Raw genomic sequence first — 24,418 nt, 5'->3', positions numbered from 1 at the left:
GCAGGACGCAGCAACCAATTTAGCCCTGCGAGGACCGCCAGAGCTGTCACGTGGATTTCAAAGAAAATTGCACAATTTACTTTGGGGAGGAAAATGTCATCCACTTAATTGGGTCATTTAAAGAGCATTTTACACGAACGATTAAATTTTTGGTACATTAACAAATATGTTTTGAAACACATAACCTTGTCCCACCATTGTTATTCGCTAAATATGACAAACATTTATTTTACTGTACATTCACTAGGTATAGCTTTAAAAAAAATCATGGTAGGCAAGAATCAGGTGCGATTTAATCTTTTCTTGCTTCCATGCCTACATTCACTGTCAATTGCATCAAAATGTCACACCTATTTCGTGGCAAGCCTGCTTCTATGAAGTTTGTATGTTTTGTGTGTATAGGAAGTCACCACTGATTGGTGTGAACGTGTATTGTATTTTAAATGAGTGATGGAGGAAGATTTTTTTTGCCCACATTATGTTTAATATACAGGCCTTGAAATGTATACTGTAGTTTAAATTGCTGATCGTGTTTTACCGCGTTTCGCTCATATAACGTCGTTAAATACTCACATAAAATGTCCATAAATGCATAAACACCCGTTGTTTTGACGATCACAGTTTTAATAGTAGATACTTTCTTTCAAAACTTTCACACTTTCTTTCAAAATGTCGATGTCAACTGGATAACCTTTTTGTGATTCCTAATTGATTGAACAGTATTGGGCCTTTTTGAAATGCTGGAATGGGTAGAGTCGCATTTTGCACAGCCACGTGAAGACAATCAGTAGCTTGCGGGAGCCGTGAGTGCTGATGTGAGCATGCTCACCTTGCTGACATACTCTGGCTCCATATATCTCAGACTCACTCCTTTAGACTCTCAGTTATGCCTAACATCAGTAGTGATTTTCCTCAGTTGGTCCTGGTCCTCCCCTAGGCCAATTCAGCCTCAAAAAAGAAACTGGCGTGGATGTTTAAACATCAGTGTTGGGGAGACAACGGTGGACGGGAATACTTCAGGCCATACCAACCTTTCGTTCCGGCCATAACAGGTGCTTGCTAACATTATTTGCCCAAAGTCTGTATGACTAAAAGCGTTTTTTCTTTGTATCTTTGTGTTTGCCTGTGTCTATATATTACTTGGCACAGCATACATTCATCAGTGGAATGTGGTGTCAGAACCTGGGCTAAGCTTCTCCTAGATCGACTCAGCTTGAAATGGGTTGCCTGCTGTGTTTACATAAAACCTGCAATCCATCAGTGTACATGCAATGGTTAGTGGATCACATTCCACCTCATAATTGTGGTATGAGAAGTAATAGACTGCACATGAATCGTAAAATGTCATTAATTGTTCCTGATTTTCTATAAAGTGGCTATCATTTCACCGAAAGAAAAATTACAGAATGATGGCCAATATATGAAGAAACTTTAATTATTATTTTCTTCAAACTGCGATCTAATATTATTAACACTAGAATGTTGTGGTTGTGAAAAAAACACAATGCCTATTTGCATAATGATATCTTATAAATGTTTTTTTTATATATTGCATCTTCACCAATAATAAGTTGCACATGATGTCATAATGAAAGGTACAATACCGTAATGGGCTTTTGTCAGCATATAATCTCGAACATCTGGACTGTCCCGAAACGCAAATCCTCGCAGTACACAACCGAGCCAGGTGCTGTAACAAAAAAATGCCTTTCGCCTGTTCAACAACATCGATTTAAAGGCGGGGTTCATTCACAAAATGCGTTCACTGCCCTCCTGGGAGACATTACCCTTGGATATCGAAAGACCAGATTGCATTTACATATTTTTTCTCTCCAATTGATTTTGTTTCATTTACTTTTAGTACGGCTTGTTTTGTTTTGCCAAAACTGTAGGATGAAGGCAAAAACAAACAGCTCAGCGTCAATACAATTTAATTAATATCACACACGCCAGTGGCGTCTTGTAATTATAACAAAAACCCTATTGCATTGGAAAAAATATATTTACCCCAAAGCAGATTATCAGTACTCGTGTGTAAAGTTACAGCTAATAACAATATAATTAAATTGTGGGAAACATGCTGAATGCATCTTCATGTATAATATAAACATTCATTACTGCTTTTGATATACAGCAAAGTATTTTAATAAGCATACATATTACATTGTGCTGTTTTTTTTAAATGTTACATCTACATGTGTAGTAGGATTTCAGTGGTTTCTTTTGGTCATTAAAGTATGAAATTGTTTCATATTTTACCTGTAAAATAAATTAACTGAAGAAAATATGTAATGTGTACTGTGGCTAAACTTAAATTCCTGGCAAAAAGCTGAATTAAACAAAACATCCAAACTGCATCAAATAACTATTTTTTAGCAAGGAAAATTATAAAAATGCAATATAAAATAAAAACATCGCTTCATGTTCAAAATAAAAAAATGTACATGGAGCAAACATTTACATTTTACGTGCGCCATACTATCAGTTATCTTAGCAAGTGACAATAACAGTTGGGTAATATGTATTTTAGCTGTACAAATCTTAAACGAAGTGACATCTATGCTAAAAAGCTGCACAAACTCTCGAAGTTAATAGAGCAAAGCCTTGCCAAATTGAAATACGGTCAACGCAAATTCATGCTTCTGAGTTTTACCTTGGTAGATGTGGATTTGTGTCGACAACGATGGCACATTATTTAATGTATGACCATTGCCAAAATAAAACAAAGATCACGAGATGGGAAAGCACGAGACAAAATAAGACGCAGACAGATTATGGAAATAGAAATGACACGTTATTTATTGCAGTGACTGAGCAAAGCACCGGCTTATTCCAGTGCGATTTGATGATGAAAATGCCCAATATACAATAACGTTGCTCGCAACACACAAACGTACATAACATTGCAATTGATAATTTATATGGTTCGAATATTCCATTGTTTGCCAATACAAATTAAATGCACATTATGTTGAAATTCTATATTACACATATTATTGTTGACAAAAGTAATGGTGAAAGTCTGTCAAGAAATGCATCTGCTCCATTACCAAATGTATGCAACACGCAGCGACTCATAGCAGCCAAATGAACAACGTAAAATAACATTAAGAGATTAATAGAATAGCAGAACACCTTGCATTTCTTTATGACTTCAGAAGCAGTCATTTTGGACATCTCTTAGTGTGCTTTTGCCAATGCAGTTTTACGCTCAGATCGAGTATTCTGAGACAAACCAGGAGCCACCACCGCTTGTTGTGTGGGTCCCTACACACATTAATCTTCCCGTCATGGCTCGAGGAAGTGGCCAATTTGATGAATTTGTTCTCAATGACTGGACGATTTAACAATACCTCTGTTATTGTCATATCATGCAATGCCGAATTTAAACAGTATTTCCATTACATTTATATTCAGCAACATGTTCTAGAAATTTAATGAATATATTTTCAGCATAGAACTTCCCTTGAGGTACACTGGAGTACTGTATACATTGTCGTATTTTGCAGCGTATATGCACTTTCCCATGGGTTCACTGTCATTTCCTGCTCTTGGTGCATGAAGCAAATATGAGAATGTTTGATGGATATGCAATGTCACCTTGTCTTGCGCGTCATCTGCCAGACGCCATAGTAGCACAGCTCGTTGTAATAGGTCATTTGGTATGGCAGGAAAGCTCGAGTAGTTTTTTACAATACAGTACAATAGAATCACAGAGACATCATATAAGGTTGCAGGATAAGCTGTGAAAAACTGTAAACATGGATATCTTTTCGCCACAGTCTTGCAAATGGTACAGTCAGCGAAACACAGCTATGCAGATCACATTCAAATTTTGCACAAGTATATTTCAGCAGAAAACACAACAGCAGTCGTTTTGTGTGACTGGACAACACACTCGTTTTGCAGCTCTATAAGAAGTCCCAGGATCAGTTGGCATATTGACAAAAGCAGACATATCTGAGCAGGGCACACCCAAGAGAAATCATCATGGCTCCTTGTGACCTCTGTCCACGGATCAGTCATATGCACACGCTGTGCCACGCACCATCACTTGGCACACACCAGACAGACTTCCATGCTGCATTGCAGCCTGTAGATATGTTAATCTCCAGTAAGATTTAAGGGTCGTGGGACCAAAGGAGCATACAATTCAAAAGTTCCACTCTCCACAAGTTGCACTTTTCTCATGTGTTCTGAACGTCAGGGATAGTCATTGGGTGTGACCCGTGCGAGCAAGATGCCAGTCGCACTGCTGTACGTAGTGGCATTTGCGACACCGTACAGGTAACCAAATCCTCGGATTCTCAAACAAGAAGGGAAAGGCGGTCCGCTGGAATGAGCAGAGCGTGAACCAACCTCGGTCAAGATGAATTAGGATCAATAGGGGGTGAAAATTATTGGCCCGTGAGAATTCCGCATGGGCCCCGGCGCTGGCCTCAGCAGGGCTTGTGCCAAACCGTGGCTTGGGAAGAGGCTGGCGGCAGCGGCGGGCGCCGCGTGGAAAGTCAGCGGTGATCTCATGGCAACCGCAGCAGTGGCAGCCGCCAGGGGTGACGGCAGGTAACCTGTTGTCATGGCGGATGGTAACCTGGTCAGGTCCTCGTGGAAGTCCAGCTTTGCCTGCAGAAGAAAAGCTCACTAAGCTCAGCAACGTACCGTACGTGGGTATGCAGTGTAATTTTTCTTTCTTTCGAGGTAAGTTTGACCCACTGACAAGCATTGTTAGGCCACCCTGCCCAGATGATGAATGCTCATTAGGACGAAAAGTGATTGGCTCTCCTGCTGTGGCTCTCCTGCTGTGGGCCGCCTAATACTCGTTTCTAATCCCTGTCGGTTCAAAGTTCAAGTTATATTTGTCACTGAGTAAAACTCACATTTCATATCGCTTCACCAAGATTTGCTCTAAACCCTCACTATATTAATGCCGTTAAACCACCGTACACAGTACATAAAAATTGTCTGAAATATTAGTAAATGTTTCTTCCCGATACAAGCATGCTCACGTGGTAATGCTACACACTTTCACTGTTAGGAAGTGTACATGTATTATGTTGAACTTCTATTGCACCATACGTAGCCAACTATGCTAACCAGAGTTGCGGGGGAAGGACTAAACTAAACACAAAAAGCAGGCCTAAAGAAATTCGTTTTCAATCGAGATTTTAAAGTGCATAGCTCCAATGGCTTTCTAATATCGGAAGGAAGAGAGTTTCAGATGGCTGCAAAAGCGCATCTGAAAGTGCGCGGCGCAGTGACCAAAATATGTAGCACTTCCGAATTGTAAAGGATTTATGTGCAGTCGAGTGGCTGCATTTCATTATTATATAATGCATTTCTAAATGAACTCGTGGGTTGATATGCACAGAACGATGGACGTGAAGACGTCTCCATCTTTGTTTGATGGTTGGCCAAAAATGGAGATTGGGGAAGTAAGAAATTGATGACAGGAGGCTGGTCGGGCTTGGAAGGAGAGCTGGCATCAGGGTTCATGTACAGACAGCAGAGAGAGTAGGGAAGCGATAAATACATTTTTCACACATGCCTGGCGTCCACATGTCAGAGCGCTGCTTCACTCTCATGAAATGTGGGCCACAGATTTTTCAATCCCTCCCTCGTGTATATTCAATATATATTACACACAATAACAACTAATTAGTGTCCAATACGCAAAGTAATTTCTAACAATACTGTACTGATTTAAATATAACACAATATTTATTTTCTATACAATGTTTTCCTTTAAGGAAGCATTATTGACAAATGTCTTTTTTTAAATATAAGACGAATTATTGTGTGAAGGAAACGTTATATTATTGAACATTATATATAATAATAAAAATTAACTAGCCTTCACGCATATGTGTAAAAATAAAGGCACACTGCAAAATTCACAACAATCTAGAAAATGTGTTAGCATGCTGTTATGAAACATTCACCAAGTGCACAAACACAAGCACTTGCGGCCTATACACATGCTAAAAGATGTAAAAAATTGTACAGCACTTAGCTAACATTCACGGAGAACAGTGCCTGTGATTGGTTATGGTAAAATATCAAATTGCGTTATAACTCATGTATTAAGCCAACACTTGTGATCTTGCGGGGGGTGAGGAGGGTGGTTACTTGTGGGGTTCATAGCACATTGCGCTATGAACCTGACAACCCGAGTTTGTTTTGCAGCCACACCCCTGACCAGTGTAGTGAAGTATGATCAAAAAACCCTCAAGACAAAATGTCATCCAGAAGTGTCTTGATAAAGGTCTGAACATTATTATTAATACTATTTATCTCATGCCGCCCATTGGCGTGTAGAAATACAGCCAAGTCTAACTGTTCATAGTTCTTCTGGCGTTTAAATAAAACGTCAAATGTAACAGTTTCAGTGTTTGCACAGCAATGCTGTGGTTCATCTGTGAGCGGCAAATCACGCTCTGAGCAGTCCCACCGTGTAGTGGACATTGGTGGCCTGGAAGGCAGCAGCGGCCGCCGAGAGGGGAGATTGCAGAAAGCTTAACCCCAGCGAGTTCAGCAGCTCTTTGCGGAAAGTCAGTTTAGCCTGCGAGGGGACGCAACACCACACACATGATCCAGTAACTGTTTGTAGAAACCATCGCGGTTGAGCGAAAAAAACAATAACGTACTTAGTTTAACACGTAGGTTTTCACGACCAGTATTATTTATAGGTTTTTTGGTTAGATCGCGTAAGTGTTAATGTGTCGCAACCCTCCACAACCTGACACGGCCAATCATTAAGAAATGTGACATATTAACAAACACACCGGTGGGCTGAAGAAGTAACTCATTGGCGTTTTGTTAACGTGACACATTTCTTACTGATTGGCCGTGTCGGATTGAGGAGGGTTGCGACACATTTATACTTAAGTGGCACATTAGGAATGGACCACTCTTTTAATTATTTCCTTGTGCAACAAGGGAGTAAAGTGTGGTTTTGTGAAAGTCCTGATGTGCTGTGCAGTGCATCAATGCATGTGTGTACAGCAGCATGTGATGACTGAGTTGGGCCTGTAGGTGGCTGGCAGGGTTATTGAATAACCGCACTTGTATACCAGTCACATGATTTATGGCGACTCGGTTCAAGAATTGCTGTGACACACGTGCTGTTGCATCTCACAGGTAAAGGACCCAAAGGTTGTTTTTTATTGTTATAGAAATAGTCTAGACTTGTTCTCGACTTGTTCTAGACTTCAAGCTTGGCTTTGAATTGTTATGAAGCTTTCGTGACTGTAGGAATCCATACTCTTTGGTTCTTTCGGTAAAGTCACGTAGGTAGAAATAAAATAAAACAAATCACGATGTTTCGATCGCAACACATAAGAAAGGGGGGAGGAGCAAGGGGGCAGAGAGAGAGGGGGGTGTGGAGCAGGGGAAGGGGAAAGCGAGGCTGGGGGGGAAGTAAGCGGGGCTAGAAGTGGGAAGCTGAAAAATAGACTAGTACCCGGCGGGCATGATGGAAACAACCACAACCAGTTCAGGCTTTACCTGGTTAATAAAATCCTTCCAATGATTGCTCAATTTGTATCCATCTTCTCGGTTGAAGTTAGGTCTATGTTTATATATCTGGATTGCTTCATGAACAAACTATCAAAGGTTACTTTCCCTCCGTGTAAAGCCTTAACTGGTTGTGGTTGTTTCCACCATACCCGCCGGGTACTAGTCTATTTTTAAATCCTTTATATTAAGTTCGCTTGCTTGCTTGCTTGCGTGCTTGCGTGCTTGCTTGCTTACGACCGTGCAAATCTTTCAGTCGTTTTTTAACCCACTTCCCGTGATCCAATCGAGCTGACATTTTGCACACAGACTCGTTGTGCGAGACAATTAATGTTCGTGAATTTTTTTTTCCAAAATTTGGGCTAGAAGTGGGAAGCTGAAAAAGAGACTAGTACCCGGCGGGCATGATGGAAACAACCACAACCAGTTCAGGCTTTACCTGGTTAATAAAATCCTTCCAATAATTGCTCAATTTGTATCCATCTTCTCGGTTGAAGTTTTACACTGTTTAGGGAAAACAAATTAAATATTTAATTACCAATTGCTTAATACTGGCAGACAATCATCTGACCCATAGGTGGCAGCCATCTCAAGCCAGAGGACGAGAGGACTCTAGCCGCCACGCATATAAAGGATTTATAGTGAAAAACTTTGTTTTTACGGGTTATACTTATTCCGAGTTACTTTCCCCCCGTGTCTCACACTCAGCTTCCCACTTCTAGCCCCGCCTACTTCCCCCCCCAGCCTCGTTCACGCAGCTACTCTTCCCCTGCTCCACACCCCTCCCCTCTCTCTCTCCCCCCTTGCTCCTCCCCCCTTTCTTACCTATATAACCTCTTGCCACGGCAGCTCTCTCGCCTACTTCGGCATTTTTTCTTGCTGTGGTTGTTCCATCTGATGAGGATTGCTTGTGATGCGATCGAAACGTCGTGATTTGTTTTATTTGATTTCTACCTACGTGTCTTTACCAAAAGAACCAAAGAGTTTGAATTCAATTGGAGGGGTTTTAGCACTGTGCATTGTAAAGGATGACGTACTGTAGTTAATACTTGTAATTCTTAATTCTCTAACCCTAATACTGTTTATTCTATAACCATGCTCATGCACCCAGAGTATGACTACTTGCAATGCTATTGAGAATATAACACATGTAAAGTAGTAAGTTGTACAATTTTGACAAATGCATTACGTATACTGTACACATACAGCACAGATAATGGGTGTAAGATACCGATATAAGTAGATATTATAGATAGACATACAGCTTAGGATTAAAGCAATATTTCAATAGTGAAGTGTAAATGTTATTGTCAAAGACAAAGATGATTTATCAGTAGTAGAATTGGGTTTAAGAGAAAACTGTTATTAACCAGACGTGTACACCAGTAACGTGGTTAATGGCGACTCGGTGAAGATTGCTTTGTGTGACACACGTGATGTTGCATTTTAAAGATTAACCACAATAAATGTGTTTGCCCTCGATTTGGAGCACCTGCCCACGTCCTTCATTTCGAGTATGCAACACGCGATCTAACGTAAGAACCTTTATTAAGAATAACATACCTAGTTTGCTCCGAAAAGCCTCACTGCACATAAATTCCTGATTGAGTATTTTGGGTATTTTCTTCTATTTAGAAAACTGAAAGGCATGCAGAAACCCCACACAAATCCGAGGATAACTCTTGAAATGTCATACTGATGTGTCAGCGGGCTACTTAATGTACTGTCTTATAAAAGCCAAAAAATATCCTGCAGGTGAGTGTTTCACGGATACTGTGATCTCTGCATGATCGACTTAACCCACCATCAAGGTGGCAGATCACAGGCCTGCGCCAGCACAGCCCATTCATTGGGATTAAAATTCACATACAGTGGAAATCGTGAAAGTTAAAATCAAATCCATTATTTAACAAGTTACAATGCCAGCCTGCCAAATTTCAGATTCATAAATGTAGATGATTGTAAAATTTGTGCCGAGCTTAAAAGAAAATATCTTCACGGTGTATTATTTGCGTAATGAACTGTTTTTTGTTAAAGCACAAGATTTATGTTCTAAAAATAAGGGTTCTTTCAGGACAAATATATTCATGTTTTATAAGAATAATTATCAGAGCATGTAGGCTTAATGAACATAAATGTACGATGCATGCGTGAGTTACAGTAATGAAATTAGAGTCCAGCTACACGTTGCTCTTGAGCAATCATACTCATCAGCAATTATAGCGATTGTAACGTTTCCATGTAACATTTAATTTCTATGTGAAACATGTACGTAAAACAAGTGCTGAAAGTATTTTTTTCCCATTCACTGTGCATGTCGTACCTTCTACATATGGCACACAGGCTAATGACTGCATAGCTATAAATACCAGGAATCAATATTAATTAAGGGTTCTTTGTCCGAAAAATCAATGTAATTCACCTGTTTTCCTCATAAGCTACCAATGCTTTGTAATTTACAATATATTCGACCAAATATATATTTTTTAAGTGTTGTGCTTTATTGGATGTTTCGGCTTTGTGTACCTGGAGTAATTATTCTGTTGATAGTCTCCGTTATTATTAGAGATTTTTAGGAGCCACAAAAAAGCACGCATGCTGTCATTACAAAAACACGAATTGCAAGCATCACTCCCCATGGCATACTCACGAGCAACGAACTCCTGTTACTTGCACGCTGAGCTTTGTTGTATGGACAAAATTTGGATTTGGAAGCCTTTCCCGTCAGCTTGTCCTTATGCTTTCGACTCTTTATGTGCTGCGGGAGAAAAGACACGCAGCATAACACCGCTACAAACCAAACAATGCAGCGGAGACTGCAGGCAAATTAAATAAAAGGTTATGTTTTCAAATGCAGAAACGCACCGAATGGTTAATATGCAAGGCAATTATAATAAGCACATGTTTGGTTTTATTTGGTTATAAGTCCTTAACGGTTACATTTCATCGTGTTTGAAATGAATATAACAATAATTTATTCTCCAAAAAATAACAACATAGTTTATCTCTTAAGGAAAATTAAAACAATCGCCTCAATGTAAATTAATTCAGTGCTCACATAATTTCACGTAATAGTTCTGAATGAACACCAGGCATAGCTATACAATAATAATAAAAGTTAAGTTTACTTTATTAAATTGTATGATGAATATTATTGGAATAATGATCACACATTGTTTGGATCATTATTATCTACATTTTATTGTTCATTGCAGTATTATGCTGGGTATTTGGCTCTGTGTTCCCAGAGAGTGCAGTGTTTATGAGTATGTGAGTAGATTTACAATCTTCAAACATGACAGCAACACACCGATGGCACATTATGCAGAAACAATTGATGAAAAAAATGACAAGCATCCAGAATAAATCTGTACAGACGATTGGGGCAAGTGCTGTTTGTGAACACCAACTCAGGCTGCGGATGATAAGCGTAGAATGGATGAAAAAATAACAAGGAATGTATGTATTTTTAATATCTTTCGCATGGTACTTTGCCAACCGTACTCATCCAAAATGGGATGTTGCTAAAGAACAATGCTGGACTAAGTCAGCCAGAGGAGGTTGGCATATTGCGGCCATGTAGTCCGAGGCTCACAGGGAGCCCGACTGCCACACTTTATCCTCTTTTGGAAATTTGAAGGTAGAAGGCCAAGAGGAAGACAAAGATGGATGTAATCGTGGTGGTGGGATAACATTAAGGAGTAAACCCAGCTCAACATGGGGAGCATATTAAGCTGGGTCCACTCATTTACCAGTGACATCCGAACCCAGAGCTGACACCGATGGATGACTGGACTAAGGCTAGGATAACGCAAGAGGGTGACGTGTGCGAGCATCACTGGTATGTAACTTGTAGTAACTAATGGCGGGGAATTGAACCCAGGTACCCAGAATGCTAGCACAGCATGCATACCATTGCGCCACTGATACCCACGCTGGATGAATGCACACATCCTTACAGGCGGTCACCTGCTGCAATTGCACCTCCGAGTTGACCTTTACATCGCAGAGCTGGCACTGGAAGTTCTTGGTGGGGGTGCCCGACATGCTGCTGGTTGCCTTAGCTGCTTTGTTTCGGCCCATGTGGCGCAGAAAAGGTCTTCCTGAAGCCCTCACATCCTTGCCCTCGAGCGTCGCCTTGTGCCGTGCTCCTACCAAGAAGGAAAATGCCCATGTGGTGTCATGTAACATAATTTCCCCCTGGTTGTCTTTGGAAGGAAATTATTCTATTATTGTGGTAATTTGATATGCTCACAGTGCAGAGCTGAGAATGTCTCAGCGAACATTGCTTCAAAAACACTATTTTGTAAGCATAACAAATCACCATATTTTACTTTAAACGATTAACTGATAGGAGTGGAATACATTTCAATGCAACCAATCTAATTGCTAATGTGCTGAAAATAATACAAATAGGAAGAGAAAAATATGGTTCTTAGCGAGTGTATTAATTATTCTTCACACTGTAGTTAAGTTTGAATGCACGTTGAGAGAAAATAAGCTTTATTGTAAAAACGTAAACATTCATCTTCGTACATGAATATCACATAACCGTAACTGTCTATATACTATTTTTTGGTCACATAAAATAGATGCAAATATTTTAAATTGCATTTTGTTGGACTTTATTTATTCTGGTGAACTTCTAAAGATGGGAAACATTGACTTCATCGGTGACACAAAGCAACCAGCTACAAAGACGTCTTAAACCTCCACCGCTATGACATTTTCTATTTAAACAAATTAAACATTGAGTGACGATACATTAAAATACAAACATTACCCGGTGTAGTGAGTTCACCAGACAAAGTCAAAAGGCCCACACTTTTCTTAATTTCCCGCGAACTCACGCCGCACGCGTCCACCCTACTCCGAGTCCCTCCAAGAAGCGCCCCAATTGCCCGGCCTCTCCCGGTGATGTCACCTCTCTCTCTCTCTGGGCGTTCTCTCTGTCTCTCGCCCTGCCTTCTCTCTCCTTTTCATCGTGGCGTCATGCTGACACTGTAACCTTGGATCACGAGAGTATATCTACCCTCGGATCACGTAAGTATTAGCACTACATCACCCCCCCCCCCCCCTCTGAAGAGAAAGTCGTCCTCGACTAAACATAACCCGTACAAATCCAAGGGATTCGGGGTAACCCTGATGGTAGAGGAGAAAAAAAAAGTATTTTCGTCAATAAACAAGCAATTTCGAACTCAACCAGAGTCCTGTCACTTTGTGTATGTAGATGTGGAATGCATGGCTATACAGAAGATAATTTAAGACATCAACAAACGAATAATCGTAAGACAAGACGGTAGATACAAGGAGTCAATCGGACCTTCCAACCGTAACATGTGAACAACTGACGAACAACCTCCGGCGTGAAAGAACGACAGTGTAATTTTTATCCCCGGTCCCGTGGTCTTGCATGCAGTGGTTGTCTATCACTGTGGAAGCATCACCCGGGACCGTGCCCAGGTAACCGGGCTGTGTAGTTGCGGCTCCGTCGGATTCTACTGCACTTCCTTGGTCACGGACGATCCTGGGAAAGGAAGGCATCCTTTTTGAGGTTGGTTCGTCGCAGCAAGTGACTTCCCTGACCTCAGTAGTGATGATGGTGAGTGAAGGGGTGAAGGTGTAGGTGATCGTGGCAACCCGGTTTTCGTGTGTGTAGTGGGTGCTCTTCCGAGTGTAGTGGCACATCCGTGGTAGGCTTCGACCAGTCCAGCTTAAGACAGGCGAGGTGTACATACCATCGTCGGTGTTCTGCCCCATGGCAGGTATGGGGGTGTTGATTACACAGGAACTTCCTGATATGGTGTTGAGATTGGTCACGTGACCAGGAAGTTACGATTTAAGAATCTCTAAGCCATGAGGCAGGGTGTCAGCCATTACACAGAGTACAAAATGGAGGCACAAATAGCGTCTCAGTGAAGACAGGTTCATCTACTCATTGTGGGACTTTAAGAAGCGGCTGTAAGTTCGTTTATGTTATAATACTGGGATTGATGTTATGTTAGGATTGCCATTATAATGCTGTAAATGCCTTTATAATGCTGTTAAATTGTTATGATAAATATGAGGCCTAGTTAACAACGAAGCCTGCCACTTGCATTATTGTGAATGTTACTTGTAGTTGGATAAGTTGAGCCAGACTTGTACCCATGTAACTTTAATGCGATCTTGAGAGCAAGGATGAAGAAGTATCTCATACACAGTTCAGTGTTATGTGCAGCATTGCACATTTAGGCTGCAGTATGGTGATTACACGATGTGACCTTATTTAACACAGTAGCTTATTTTCTTGTGTAGCTATAATGTGGGTGCCTGGTCCATCCAGGACCTATTGTAGAGTTTCATGTTATCTAAGACAATGTTATTATTCTCCTTGTGATCATTCATTGTATCAATATTGAAAGTATTAACATATACTGTATTTTGTGCTGTGTTTTTCCATCAGTTTTACCTCGTTCAATTAATTAAATACGTTGGAGTCAGATGTTCACCCTGGCTCTGAAAGTTTATTGAATGCGAGGTAAATACTCGGATAGTGGTGCAACACAGCGCACAGCAAGGCCGAGACAGTCAGTGTCCCAATTGGACCCATTGGGGCATGAGAATTTCCACCACCTTTACAGGGCTCTGCCATGGACGATACAATTTGGGCGAGGTCCCCAAGGGGACCTGTGGGCAGTGCAGCCACGCACTCTCCCACTTTGAAGGGAAGGGGTGTCACTCCGTTTTGCCTAGCCCATTCATTTGTGGAACAGGCGAAAGCCGCCGCAGCTTGTGCCTCCTCCCTCACCATCTCCCACTGCTGCATGACCCGATGCACCGCTATTTGCCATTTTGCAGCCCCAGCTAGGAGGTCAAAAAGCTGGCGCTCAATGGGAGGGTCTGGCTCCCTACTATACATCAAATAAAATGGAGTATATCCCATTGACGCATGCGGGGATAACCGGTATGCCGCCAGGACCCCGCATATGTGTAAATCCAGGTACCTCTGTGTCCCTTTGACCACCTGACATAGCATGGAAGTGGTGGTGCGATTTAGTCGTTCCACCATCCCATCGGTTTGTAGGTGGTATGGAGAAGTGCGCACTTTCTTAGTGCCTAGGATGTTGCAGCAGTTTCAAAGAAAAATTTCAACCCTGGTCCGTTATAAGTTTTTCAGGGACACCTTTGTCCATAACATATGCTTCAATAAAAGCATCTGCTACTGACTGGGCAGTTTTATTCACCAGGGGCCAATTTACCGGCCATCGCGTGAAAAACTCGACACCTACTGGCAGATATCTGTGACTTCTGTTGGTACGAGGCAGGGGTCGCAATATATCAAGGGCCACCAACTCATTGACTCGCGAAACCTCGATTGATTATAGGGAAACTTTGACAGGGTGTGCTGGCGGTTTCCGCTACCCCCGTTGTGCTATGTGACCTAAATATCTGACGGAAGGGTGTGTGAGGTGGAATTTCGAAGATTTGAGTTTTAAATGTGCTTCCCTTGTATGTGAAAAAACCAAGCCTCAACCGGTGTTCCTGAAAGGATCGTTTGAACACAATTACGTCATCCAATATATCATGCAAATGTCTCATTGGAGTCCCGTCAGTACCAACTCCATGAGCTGTTGGAATGTGGCTGGTGCCGTTTGTAATCGCATGGGGAGACAGTTACATTAAAATAACCCCTGCAGTGTCCTAAAGAGGGATTTGTATTTTTAATTCTCATCCAGCGGTAGCTGCCAAAATCCCGATGATAGGTCCAATGTAGAAAAGTATTTGGCTCCCGTAAAGGCATCCAAGGAAATGTCAATCCGTGGTAGCAGATAAGCGTCTTCCATTGTGATCTTATTTAGTCCACAGAAGTCAATGCAAAACCGCAATGAACCATTTGGCCTTTTGACCAGGACAATAGGGGCCCTCCATGGGCTCGTAAATGGCGAGATAATATCGACCCTTAACATCTTGTCGATCACCCTTTGTATGTGAGCTTTCTCGACTGGCCCCCATGCGATATTCATTTTAGCAGATAGGCGGCGCGTTTCCCATCTCTATGTGATGTGACATTAAATCAGTGCAACCTTAATTGTACGGTTCCTTACTAAAAATGTCCTCAAAGTCTTGTAAAAATGCCAGAAGGGCCTGACGTTGTTGCTCGGACAAGTTAGCATCCTGTGCTGCCATAGTTTCTAGCCAGGGCATAGCCTCCTCGCTCGCAGGATCAGTTTCATGCGCCCTTATTCCAGCTTGCACTTCTCCGCCCCCTGCTGGCATGGGCTGCACATGTGCCAAAACCGTTCCCCGATGTATTGTCACAGGTGTGTTTGCCGTGTTAAAACCCTGAATAAACAATTTTTGGTGGCGACATAGGATGGTGTCCTCTCCTGCTACGGCTTGTCGATCCTTGATCGCCATCACCGGTGATACCAATACAGGTGTGTCTGGTCGAGCCGTCACCAGATGTGTGCGATATCCAAGGGGAATTAATATTTGTGCTGCTGGGGGCACCGTGAGCATCTCATTCACGACTGCCTGCACCTGAGCTGACGTCCAGGTATCGTCCGGGCGTAAAAAACAGAGACGTTCCCCCGATGGCATTTCAATGCACCCCTGGTCCATTACAATCTTGATAGGGAGTTGATTCAAATAGTCTGTCCCCAGCAAACAGGGAACCGTCAACGTGCTGGAGATGAGTACAGAGCCTTATATGACCAGTTCACCCACACAAATTTGGGTCTCTGTCCCAAAATCGCGATGCTCCCCCCCATTTGCTGCTACATAGAACGATTGTACAGGGCGCAACTGTTGGGCCCTGTGGGGAAGCATATCAAAAACGTGCAGGGATATAAGTCACCGATGCTCCCGTATCTACCAGCATCTCAACCTCAATGCCCCCCACTGAGCCTACCATCACGGATCTGCGGCTACCACTCCCCCTCCAATGCCAACTTGCACATTGTGGGCCTGAAGCCAGCAACCGTTGTGGTGACAAATCGCGTATGTACGAGGGTGGTTGTGATCGTCGGGAAGTGGCAGGTGTATCGACTGTGGGAACGTATGAAAGGTCTGAGATGGGAACTGCCATGGTGTTCGGGATTGCCACGACTTGCTTGCTGGTTGTACATAGGGGTGGAGAGTGGCTGTTGGCAAGAGGGTGGCCCCGGTAGAGCATGCATCCATGCGGCACCTGCGTGCAATGTGTCCTGCGTGGCCACATCAGTGACAGGTCACTGGGTTTCGCGTCCGGCTGGATGCTCCGAGTCCCTGGGGTATCCAACGACATGTCTTTTGGGTAGGTCTCCGAAATGTCCCCCCATACCGCCACCAACATCCCTCCCCCAGGCAGCCCGGCGTCATCTCTGCTTCATCATCTTCTCCCATTTTCCATATTCCCGGAACCCCCTCCGGTTCTTGATGAGGTGATGGTTCCGCCAATTTACGTTGTGGTCTCATCACCTCATCATGGGCTCATATGTTCTTCGCAATCCACAAGAAGGTCTGCCTGTGCTAGCGCTAGCATATGGTCAGCTACCATAAATTCCAGGGCCACCGCATTAGGCCTGGGAAAGCGCTTGTGCTAGGGACACAAGAACACTTCTGTAGGCCAAAGCTGATTCTCTTTCTTCCCGCTGACGGTTCTGGAATCGTCTTTTAGGCGCTGGATGGCAGGTTAAAATCTCTGATATTTCTCGATAAGCTTTTGCAGGGTGTTTTTATTCTCCACCAGTATGGTGGAGTAACTAATTAAAGCATCATCGTTAAGGGCCATGGGGAAAGCCTTTAGTGCCTCATGCTCCTTCCATTCTAAATAGGTGTATGCTGCCTCAAATCGGCGAACAAATGCTCCCCAGTGTCCTCCTTTAGTCACACACTTTTCAAAATGGCCCTAACCTGCGTGGTCGATCGGCGCCCTCTCCCTTGTCGCGGTTCTGATTCTCTGGGTAGAATAAATTTGGCGGCCTTGGCTGCGGCTACCGCGCACATCTGACCGTTGTACAGCGCCTCCTCACATGGCTCCAGCACTCTGCCGCTAAAGCTCAGAGCAGCCACTACTGCCTGGGCGTAGGGATTTCATGACTATTTCTGCTCCGATGGCGACTAGCGGTTTCGGGCCCCACTAACAGTGATTCTACCCCCTCCTGAGGAAATTCTTCCCTGTCTCTTTGTGGTTCAGCACTATCAGTGGTGATCATGGAGCCTCCGATTGACCCCCTGGCACGGTGAAGATGGGGCCCATCGGTCGGGGTGCCACACTCTCATCCGGTCAGCGGCACTGGCTCCTTCATCTCCGAACATTGTCATCCCAGTGGTCTGACCTGAGTGGTGAACCACCACGGCCGTCGCTGTTGCCTGCAACTTCCCCGTAGTAGGGCTTCCCGCTTGGACGAGAGGAGAAACTGCTGCAGACGCCAAGGGAGTGTTGCCCACTGCCGGGCTAGCAGCCACCCTGTCCTCCCGCAGCTGTTGCAGGAGTATTGAGTAGAGTGTTGTAAGTTGGTCGACCCGACCCGCCCAGGGCTCCTCCTCGCGCGGGGGGTCGAGGGGTCTCGGACATGTCACTCCGTTGCTTTCCGCTGTCTTCTCATGGTTGGGGGGCTGTTCTGACCCAAGTTTGTAGACCATGCTGTCTCGGATCACGGCCATCCACGCTGGGAGTAGAGGCACGTTCCTTCCCTTATTCGCTGGGGTATTTTATGTTACCATGTCGAGGCATTGTGATCCCACTGCTGCCATCAGTTGTAGTGAGTCCACCAGATGAAGTCAGAGGGGCCACACTTTTTTTATTTCTCGCAAGCTCACGCCGCCGCATCACCACCTACTCCGATTCCCTCCAAGAAGCACCCCGATCACCCCGCCTCTCCCGGTGACGTCAAATCTCTCTCTCTGGGCATTTTCTCTGTCTCTCGCCCTGCCCTTCTCTCTCCTTTTTCTCATGACGTCACCCTGACACTGTAACCTTGGATCACGTGAGTGTTTCTACCCTCGGATCACGTAAGTATTAGCACTAAACCCATATGAAAACAAACCGACCTGAAAGAAACTATAGATTTTTACAATGTTGCATGTTTAGCTCACAAACGTGGCTGCAGGTTACATTGCCAATCACAGGTGCACGCTTTGATCTTTCATAAAATAGACCCAACATGAGTGAGCGTTCTTTTTCATTCTCTGTTAAATACTATCTATCAAGGTCACAGTAACACAAAGAGCTTGAATGATTCTTTTGACGGTTTTTCTCAACAAAGTTACATCTGTTCACGATTATGCAGCAACTTATTTACTTCAGTTTGTTGAGGAAACACTGTATTTTAAAAAAAATGTGAATAATTTTATGACATGGATTTTTACACTAACGCAGAGGAAGGTCGAGCTAAATTAAATAATGAATTAGGCAAAGTCGCTTCAAATATCACATTTCTTTACAGAAAGTGACAGTAAAAAAAATATACGCAGCACATTGCTACATCCAAACGTGGGGGCCGCTGCAGGCCCGAATTATACCGCCGCGTCTTCGGCGTGGCCCGTTGAGGCTGCAACGCCGTGGTCCCTTGCCGCGTCGCGGGACGACGCCGTGGCTTCGTACGCCGCCGCTGACAGGTGGGTCGCGAAAGCGCAGGCGCCTTCACACCTCGCTGCATCTACGGCATGGCCCATGGGGGCCGCAACTCAGTCGCACTTCGCTGCGTCTACGGCGTGGCCCATGGGGGCCGCAACTCAGCTGCACTTCGCTGCACCTACGGCGTGGCCCATGGGGGCCGCAACTCAGCCACACTTCGCTGCGCCTACGGCGTGGCCCGCGGGAGCCGCAACGCTGCCACCGCCGCACCATGTCGCATCCGCCAGGTGGCCCGCAGGTGCCGCTTGGCTTCCACACCACGCGGTGCCGCGCAGCCAATGGCAGCGCCGGTTACCCAACGTTGCGCCGTTTGTCGCGCAAGGGGGCGACTGGTCGGCCTTCCAGGACTGGTTCGACGCGGCATACATGTCGGTCGGCTGGTCCATGGAGGAGGCCTTGCCGGCGCTTCCGACCTGCTTGGACGAAAGGGCTCTGCAGGCCTTCAAGTCCATCCATCCGGCCAATCGGGCTACACTCCCGGCGGCCTATATCCAAATGGCCAACGTTTTTGAGCCGCCGTCCTGCGCGCAGCTAAAGTTCTCATTGCGGCGGCGGGAGGAGGGGGAACTGCCGCTGGCCTTCTGCTGCTCGCTCCTGGCCCTGGCGCAGGCTGTATACCCTGACCTGTACGGCAGGGCACTTGATTCTATGGCCTTGGGGAAGCTGCTTGACCTGGAAAGGGAGCTAGGAATTGCTGTCGATCAACAATGATCGGCAGATCACATCCTTGGTGGTCGCCGAAAACATTCAGGCGCACCTCTCCCTCCGCCAACGGCCTCAGATGGCGGCGTGTGCGGGGGTCCCGTCGCCGGACGGGGGGGCCACCTCTCAGGGGGTGGACACCCTCGCGGCCCTGGCGATGCCCGATCGTCGAGGAAGGGGGGCGGGTGGTCGCTGTCCGGAGCAGCAGGGGCGGCCGGGACCTTCCCGTCCGCAGGAGGCGGACACGGTGGCCTGCTTCCGCTGTGGTCAGCGGGGCCACATTGAGCGGAGCTGCCGGAATGCCCCGGGGGCCTTTGAAAAAGGGACTCCACCTTCTCCCAGACCCTCGTTGGCATCGGGTCCGGGGCCCCAGGCGAGTCACGACGCATCATCTGCGCGGCCACTCCCTTCACCTCATGCATCTAGCAGGGCTAGGGCCCATCGTCATGGGGTTGTCCTCAAAGGGTCGGGTGCACCATCATGCACCCGACCTCACACGTTGGCCCATGGCATGGCCTCTGGTCGATCAGTCGGCCTCTTCTATCACCGAGGCCTTCGTCCAGGGGTACGTGTTTGACAAGGGCGCGCCGGAACAATTGTTGACTGACCAGGGGTGGAATTTCTCGTCTAGGTTGCTCAAGGATGTGTGACCTCCTTGGCACCAAGAAAATCCGCACCTCGACCTACCACCCCCAGTCAGACGGGATGGTAGAGCGCTTGAACCGCACCCTTATGTCCATGCTGTGCCACCAGGTGAACACGTCCCAGTCAGACTGGGACCTGTTCGTCCCGGGGGTCTTGGCGCGTATCGGTTGGCCCCTCATGCCTCCACGGGATTTTCGCCTTTTTATTTGGTGCACGTCCAGATGGACGTTGGCTCCTCCAAGAAGGGGTCGGCGGTGCCGACCCCTTTGAAGGTCGCGCTTGACCGGCTGCGCGAGGCGCGACAGGCCGCTGCCGAGAATTCCGCAAGCCGACAGGCGGCTAATGAGCGGCTGCCCAAACACCAGGCAGCTGGCCTCCCGTGGGTAGCGGGTCAAAAAGCGTGGCTGCATTGTCCCCAGGTCCCCGTTGGCACATCGGCCAAATTGCATCGCCCTTGGCAGGGCCCCGTGGAGGTTGTGGAGGTCCGCCAGCCGCAATGCGTCCAGATTCGGTTCGGTCGCCGGCAGTGGATAGTGCACCCGTCCCGGCTCAAACGTTATGTTCCATCTACCCTGGGGGATCCACCCCCAATTCCGGAACGGCCGGCTGATGATGTATCCGGCGTGCCTGACCGGCCGGGTCTCGTTGACGGAGGTGACGTCCGACCTGTGTGTGTGCCCCCAGGCCCCTCCCGAGTGAGGCCGACAGAGACCCCCCGGTCACCGGGCCACGGCGGTGGGCCTGTTGCCCGCTGACAGGCCACCTGCATACCCGCTCGAGGGGGATGCGGCTCCAGTGACGGCCCTGATGGCCGTTCAGCGGGCCCAGCCCCTGGCGCCCGTTCGGCGCTATCCGGCGGATGAGGCCTTCTGGCTCTATTTTTTTTTTTTTTGTTGTTATGTTGTTGTTGCTGTTCTGCTTGAAGGGCCGTGCTGCCCTAAGGTTGAGTTTTCTAGCAGCCGGTTTTACCTTCAGGCACACGAACTCGTGATTTTTCGGTCTTCGGTCCGTGTGGGGCCCCACTTGCGGGGTGATTGCTGCCGGGTCGGCTGTTTGTTTTCACGGGGGGGGGGGGGGGGTGATGTAGAGGAGTAGAGGAGAGTGGTGACGTTGTGTGCGCTGTCCGGTGCGGTGACATCACGGGACGTGGGGTCGCACGCGCTGGGCAGTGCACGTGACGTCACGCCTCAGAGGGTATTTAAGAGAGACCCCGTGACGTAAGCGGGGTCACTGGAGGAACGGGGATAGTAGAAGGGGTGAAGAGGTAACCAGGGATAGTGATACGTGTTAATAAACCCTGGCGGAAGCCCCTAACTCACCTCCGTCTCCGAGTACGTCCGTCGGAACTACTCAACACAATGAAAAAAAAATGGTAAAAAAGTAAAAACAGAGCAATGTAATAAAATACACTATTAGACATTATTGTAAAAAATAAATAAAAAGTGCATCCCATGTGTTAGTGAATTCTTTAATATTTTAGGTAGGATATTAGTTTTCAGATTTAGATTTTTTTTCTGGGTTGGGACCCCCAGACACCCTGGAAGATTTGGTCCTCCCCAATGTTGACTCCATGGCTACGGCCTTGGTGTAAGGAAAGCTAAGGTACGTGCATGGAGGCCTCACCATTGTTGTGAGCGTCCAGTTGAGACTGCGAGTTGACGGCCACCTTGCAGATGCCGCAGTACAGCAGGCGCTTGGCCTTCTCCTCGTCCGACTCGATGATGGCTGAAGCGGGAGCAGCACCGAGGCATGCGGCGGCGCCAGCTGCTCCCTCGTGCGCGGCGGCGTCCACGGCGCTGTTTCGCTGCTGGGGGACGGGGCTGCGCTCACGCCCCCCCTGCTGTGCTCCTTCGCACTCTGGGGTAGTGGAACTCGTGCATTCACTGTGACATCCTGAAGGACGCGTGCGGACAGAGGAGAGAGAGCACCGCACGCAATGGATTCACACGCCCGAACCTACAGACACTTCAACGGAATCCCTCCTTTATTGTGCATCTACAGACGCTTACTGTGGAGCGATTTCCTTCAGTTATTGACACTGCATTAAACACAACCTTTGCCTACGAAATATAAGTCCTGTCTATATTTAATTCACTGCAAAACATTTCCAAGCAAGCACAGTGGTGGCATCTCTCCTTCATTAGTCGCCCTGGAACAGTGGGAGAAATTGCACATTTACTATGGACTCAGCTGGTGTCTACATAGGCTGGGTACTGCTGATTTAAAGCAAAGTGGTACTAATTGTATCTACCTTATCAAATACTGTGCTGTGTTGACCGGATGTTAACTCCATCTTTTTATTGCAAGTCTTGCGTTTCACCAGAGCACCTCTTTATCCTTGTAACAAAAAAATACTCGCTTATTTAGTGACCCACGTATCTGAGAAACTTACTTTTTTTCACAGTGAATACGATGTCTCTCTTTTACGTTTGTCTGATCCACGTGTTTCTTTCTCTATCTTGCAACTCCCCAAGTTCATTGCACACTTTTCAGACAGTTTTTTCTCTCCGTTTTTATTGTGTCAGCGTTTTTATTTCATCGCCAGGTAAGATGCACTGACTGAAAACTTCTCCTTAAGGCACACTGGTATGTTGCTTTTCATGACTGCATTATGCTCAATATTCTAAACGCACTCCAACCTGCTTTTGCTTGCCTTTTTGTTTCATTCTATTCTGCCTTCAATAATTGCTCTAGGTTCACGCACCTGCTGTTTTACAGTAACATCCCGCCAACGTTTTTTTTATTTACTTGTTGTACATGACTTCGTCTTTGTTAAGTTTATCAATTATTTCCTGGAGTTAATTTTCATTCGCTGTTATAATAACTGCCAATGGAAGTAAATGGGCTTGGATGGGACACATCAAAAAAGAGACGATGGCCGATGATCCAGACTGGCTATGGAATGGCAGCCAAAGGTGTACACATGCCTTCGAGGACAGCACCCATGTAGATTGGGATGAGATAAGCTCATGGACAGATATGATATGGATCGTGGCATCGTAGGACCATGAAGGATGGTAACTATTTGGGGAAGCCTTCATCCAGCACTGGACACATCATGACTGGCTGATGATGGTAATGAACATTTTCAACAAAAAACTCTGCATTGCACAAAGTTGGATGTCATTAGATGTGTATATCTGACTAGGCAATGTACATGTTCAGAGATGGTTGGGTTCCACCAACCTTTGTGCTCAGAGCTGTTTGAAAGGGTGGTGGATGCCAGGGTGAAACTGGACGAGGAGGGAGATGTGGAGGTGGATGGGCTGCCAAGGTCAGAGGTAGCACCTGTGCTCTGTCTGGCCTTCAGGGCCTCCAGAGCTTTAAGCTTCTTGCAGTGCTTGCTGCCTTTGTAGTGAGCCTCAGCTTGGTTCTACAAAGGAGAATAAAATGAAAGACAAACTGTGCAAGGTCATGGCTCATTCATGAAAACCAGAAGCGACCGCTCGTCGTCAAACACTTAGAATAAGCTCTAATTGGCAGTCACAAAACATATCATGACAGCTGTAATGAATCATAAAGATTGTCATGTGAACAGGCCATCCTGTGAAGCTAATGAGTGGCATGTGAAAATGAATAGAATTATCGGCTCAAAAATAATGCGAATTTACAATGGCAGCTAGAAACATTCAGGCAATGGTATACATCATGGTGTATATTTAATGGTATATGGCATATGTCTGTCTGATATTCAGAGGTTTATAAACATACAGTACATGCCATACTTTGTTTTCAAAGCCGACATGTCATTCATAGGCAGTGTTTGCATGCCTCACACACAATAAACAGTCATCGTCGCCCGTACTGCTCAAAACAAACACGTGGTACTCCTGGGATTTGATGTCAAACATCATATGGTAATGGACGACTGAATGACAGCGTTAAGAGTGCAGCTCAGGATTAAAGTACCCTCGGAATATATGCCAGTTTAGCCAATGAGCAACTCATTGAAATTAG

The 24,418-nt window shown here is 45.7% G+C and overlaps 1 protein-coding gene across 1 annotated transcript in view; it reads right to left on the bottom strand.

Annotated features, from left to right (window-relative positions):
* Nucleotides 1–2,309: 2,309 nt before the first annotated feature.
* Nucleotides 2,310–24,418, bottom strand: part of LOC133344929 (zinc finger protein 385D-like) — a 30,664-nt gene continuing 8,555 nt past the window's right edge. The window contains exons 3-8 of the mRNA XM_061555257.1: nt 23,648–23,834; nt 22,085–22,354; nt 11,482–11,663; nt 10,163–10,270; nt 6,449–6,559; nt 2,310–4,623 (exon numbers count right to left, since the gene is read on the bottom strand). Coding sequence (XP_061411241.1) covers nt 4,381–4,623; nt 6,449–6,559; nt 10,163–10,270; nt 11,482–11,663; nt 22,085–22,354; nt 23,648–23,834 — 1,101 coding nt within the window. The 3' untranslated portion in view covers nt 2,310–4,380. The remainder of the gene's footprint in view (nt 4,624–6,448; nt 6,560–10,162; nt 10,271–11,481; nt 11,664–22,084; nt 22,355–23,647; nt 23,835–24,418) is intronic.

The sequence above is a fragment of the Lethenteron reissneri genome, chromosome 21 (assembly GCF_015708825.2).
Source record: "Lethenteron reissneri isolate LAM-NWPU_2019-01 chromosome 21, ASM1570882v1, whole genome shotgun sequence".
Classification (NCBI taxonomy): Eukaryota; Metazoa; Chordata; class Hyperoartia; order Petromyzontiformes; family Petromyzontidae; genus Lethenteron; species Lethenteron reissneri.
Note: the sequence above shows the minus strand (reverse complement) of the source record. Positions and strands in the feature narration are given on the sequence as shown.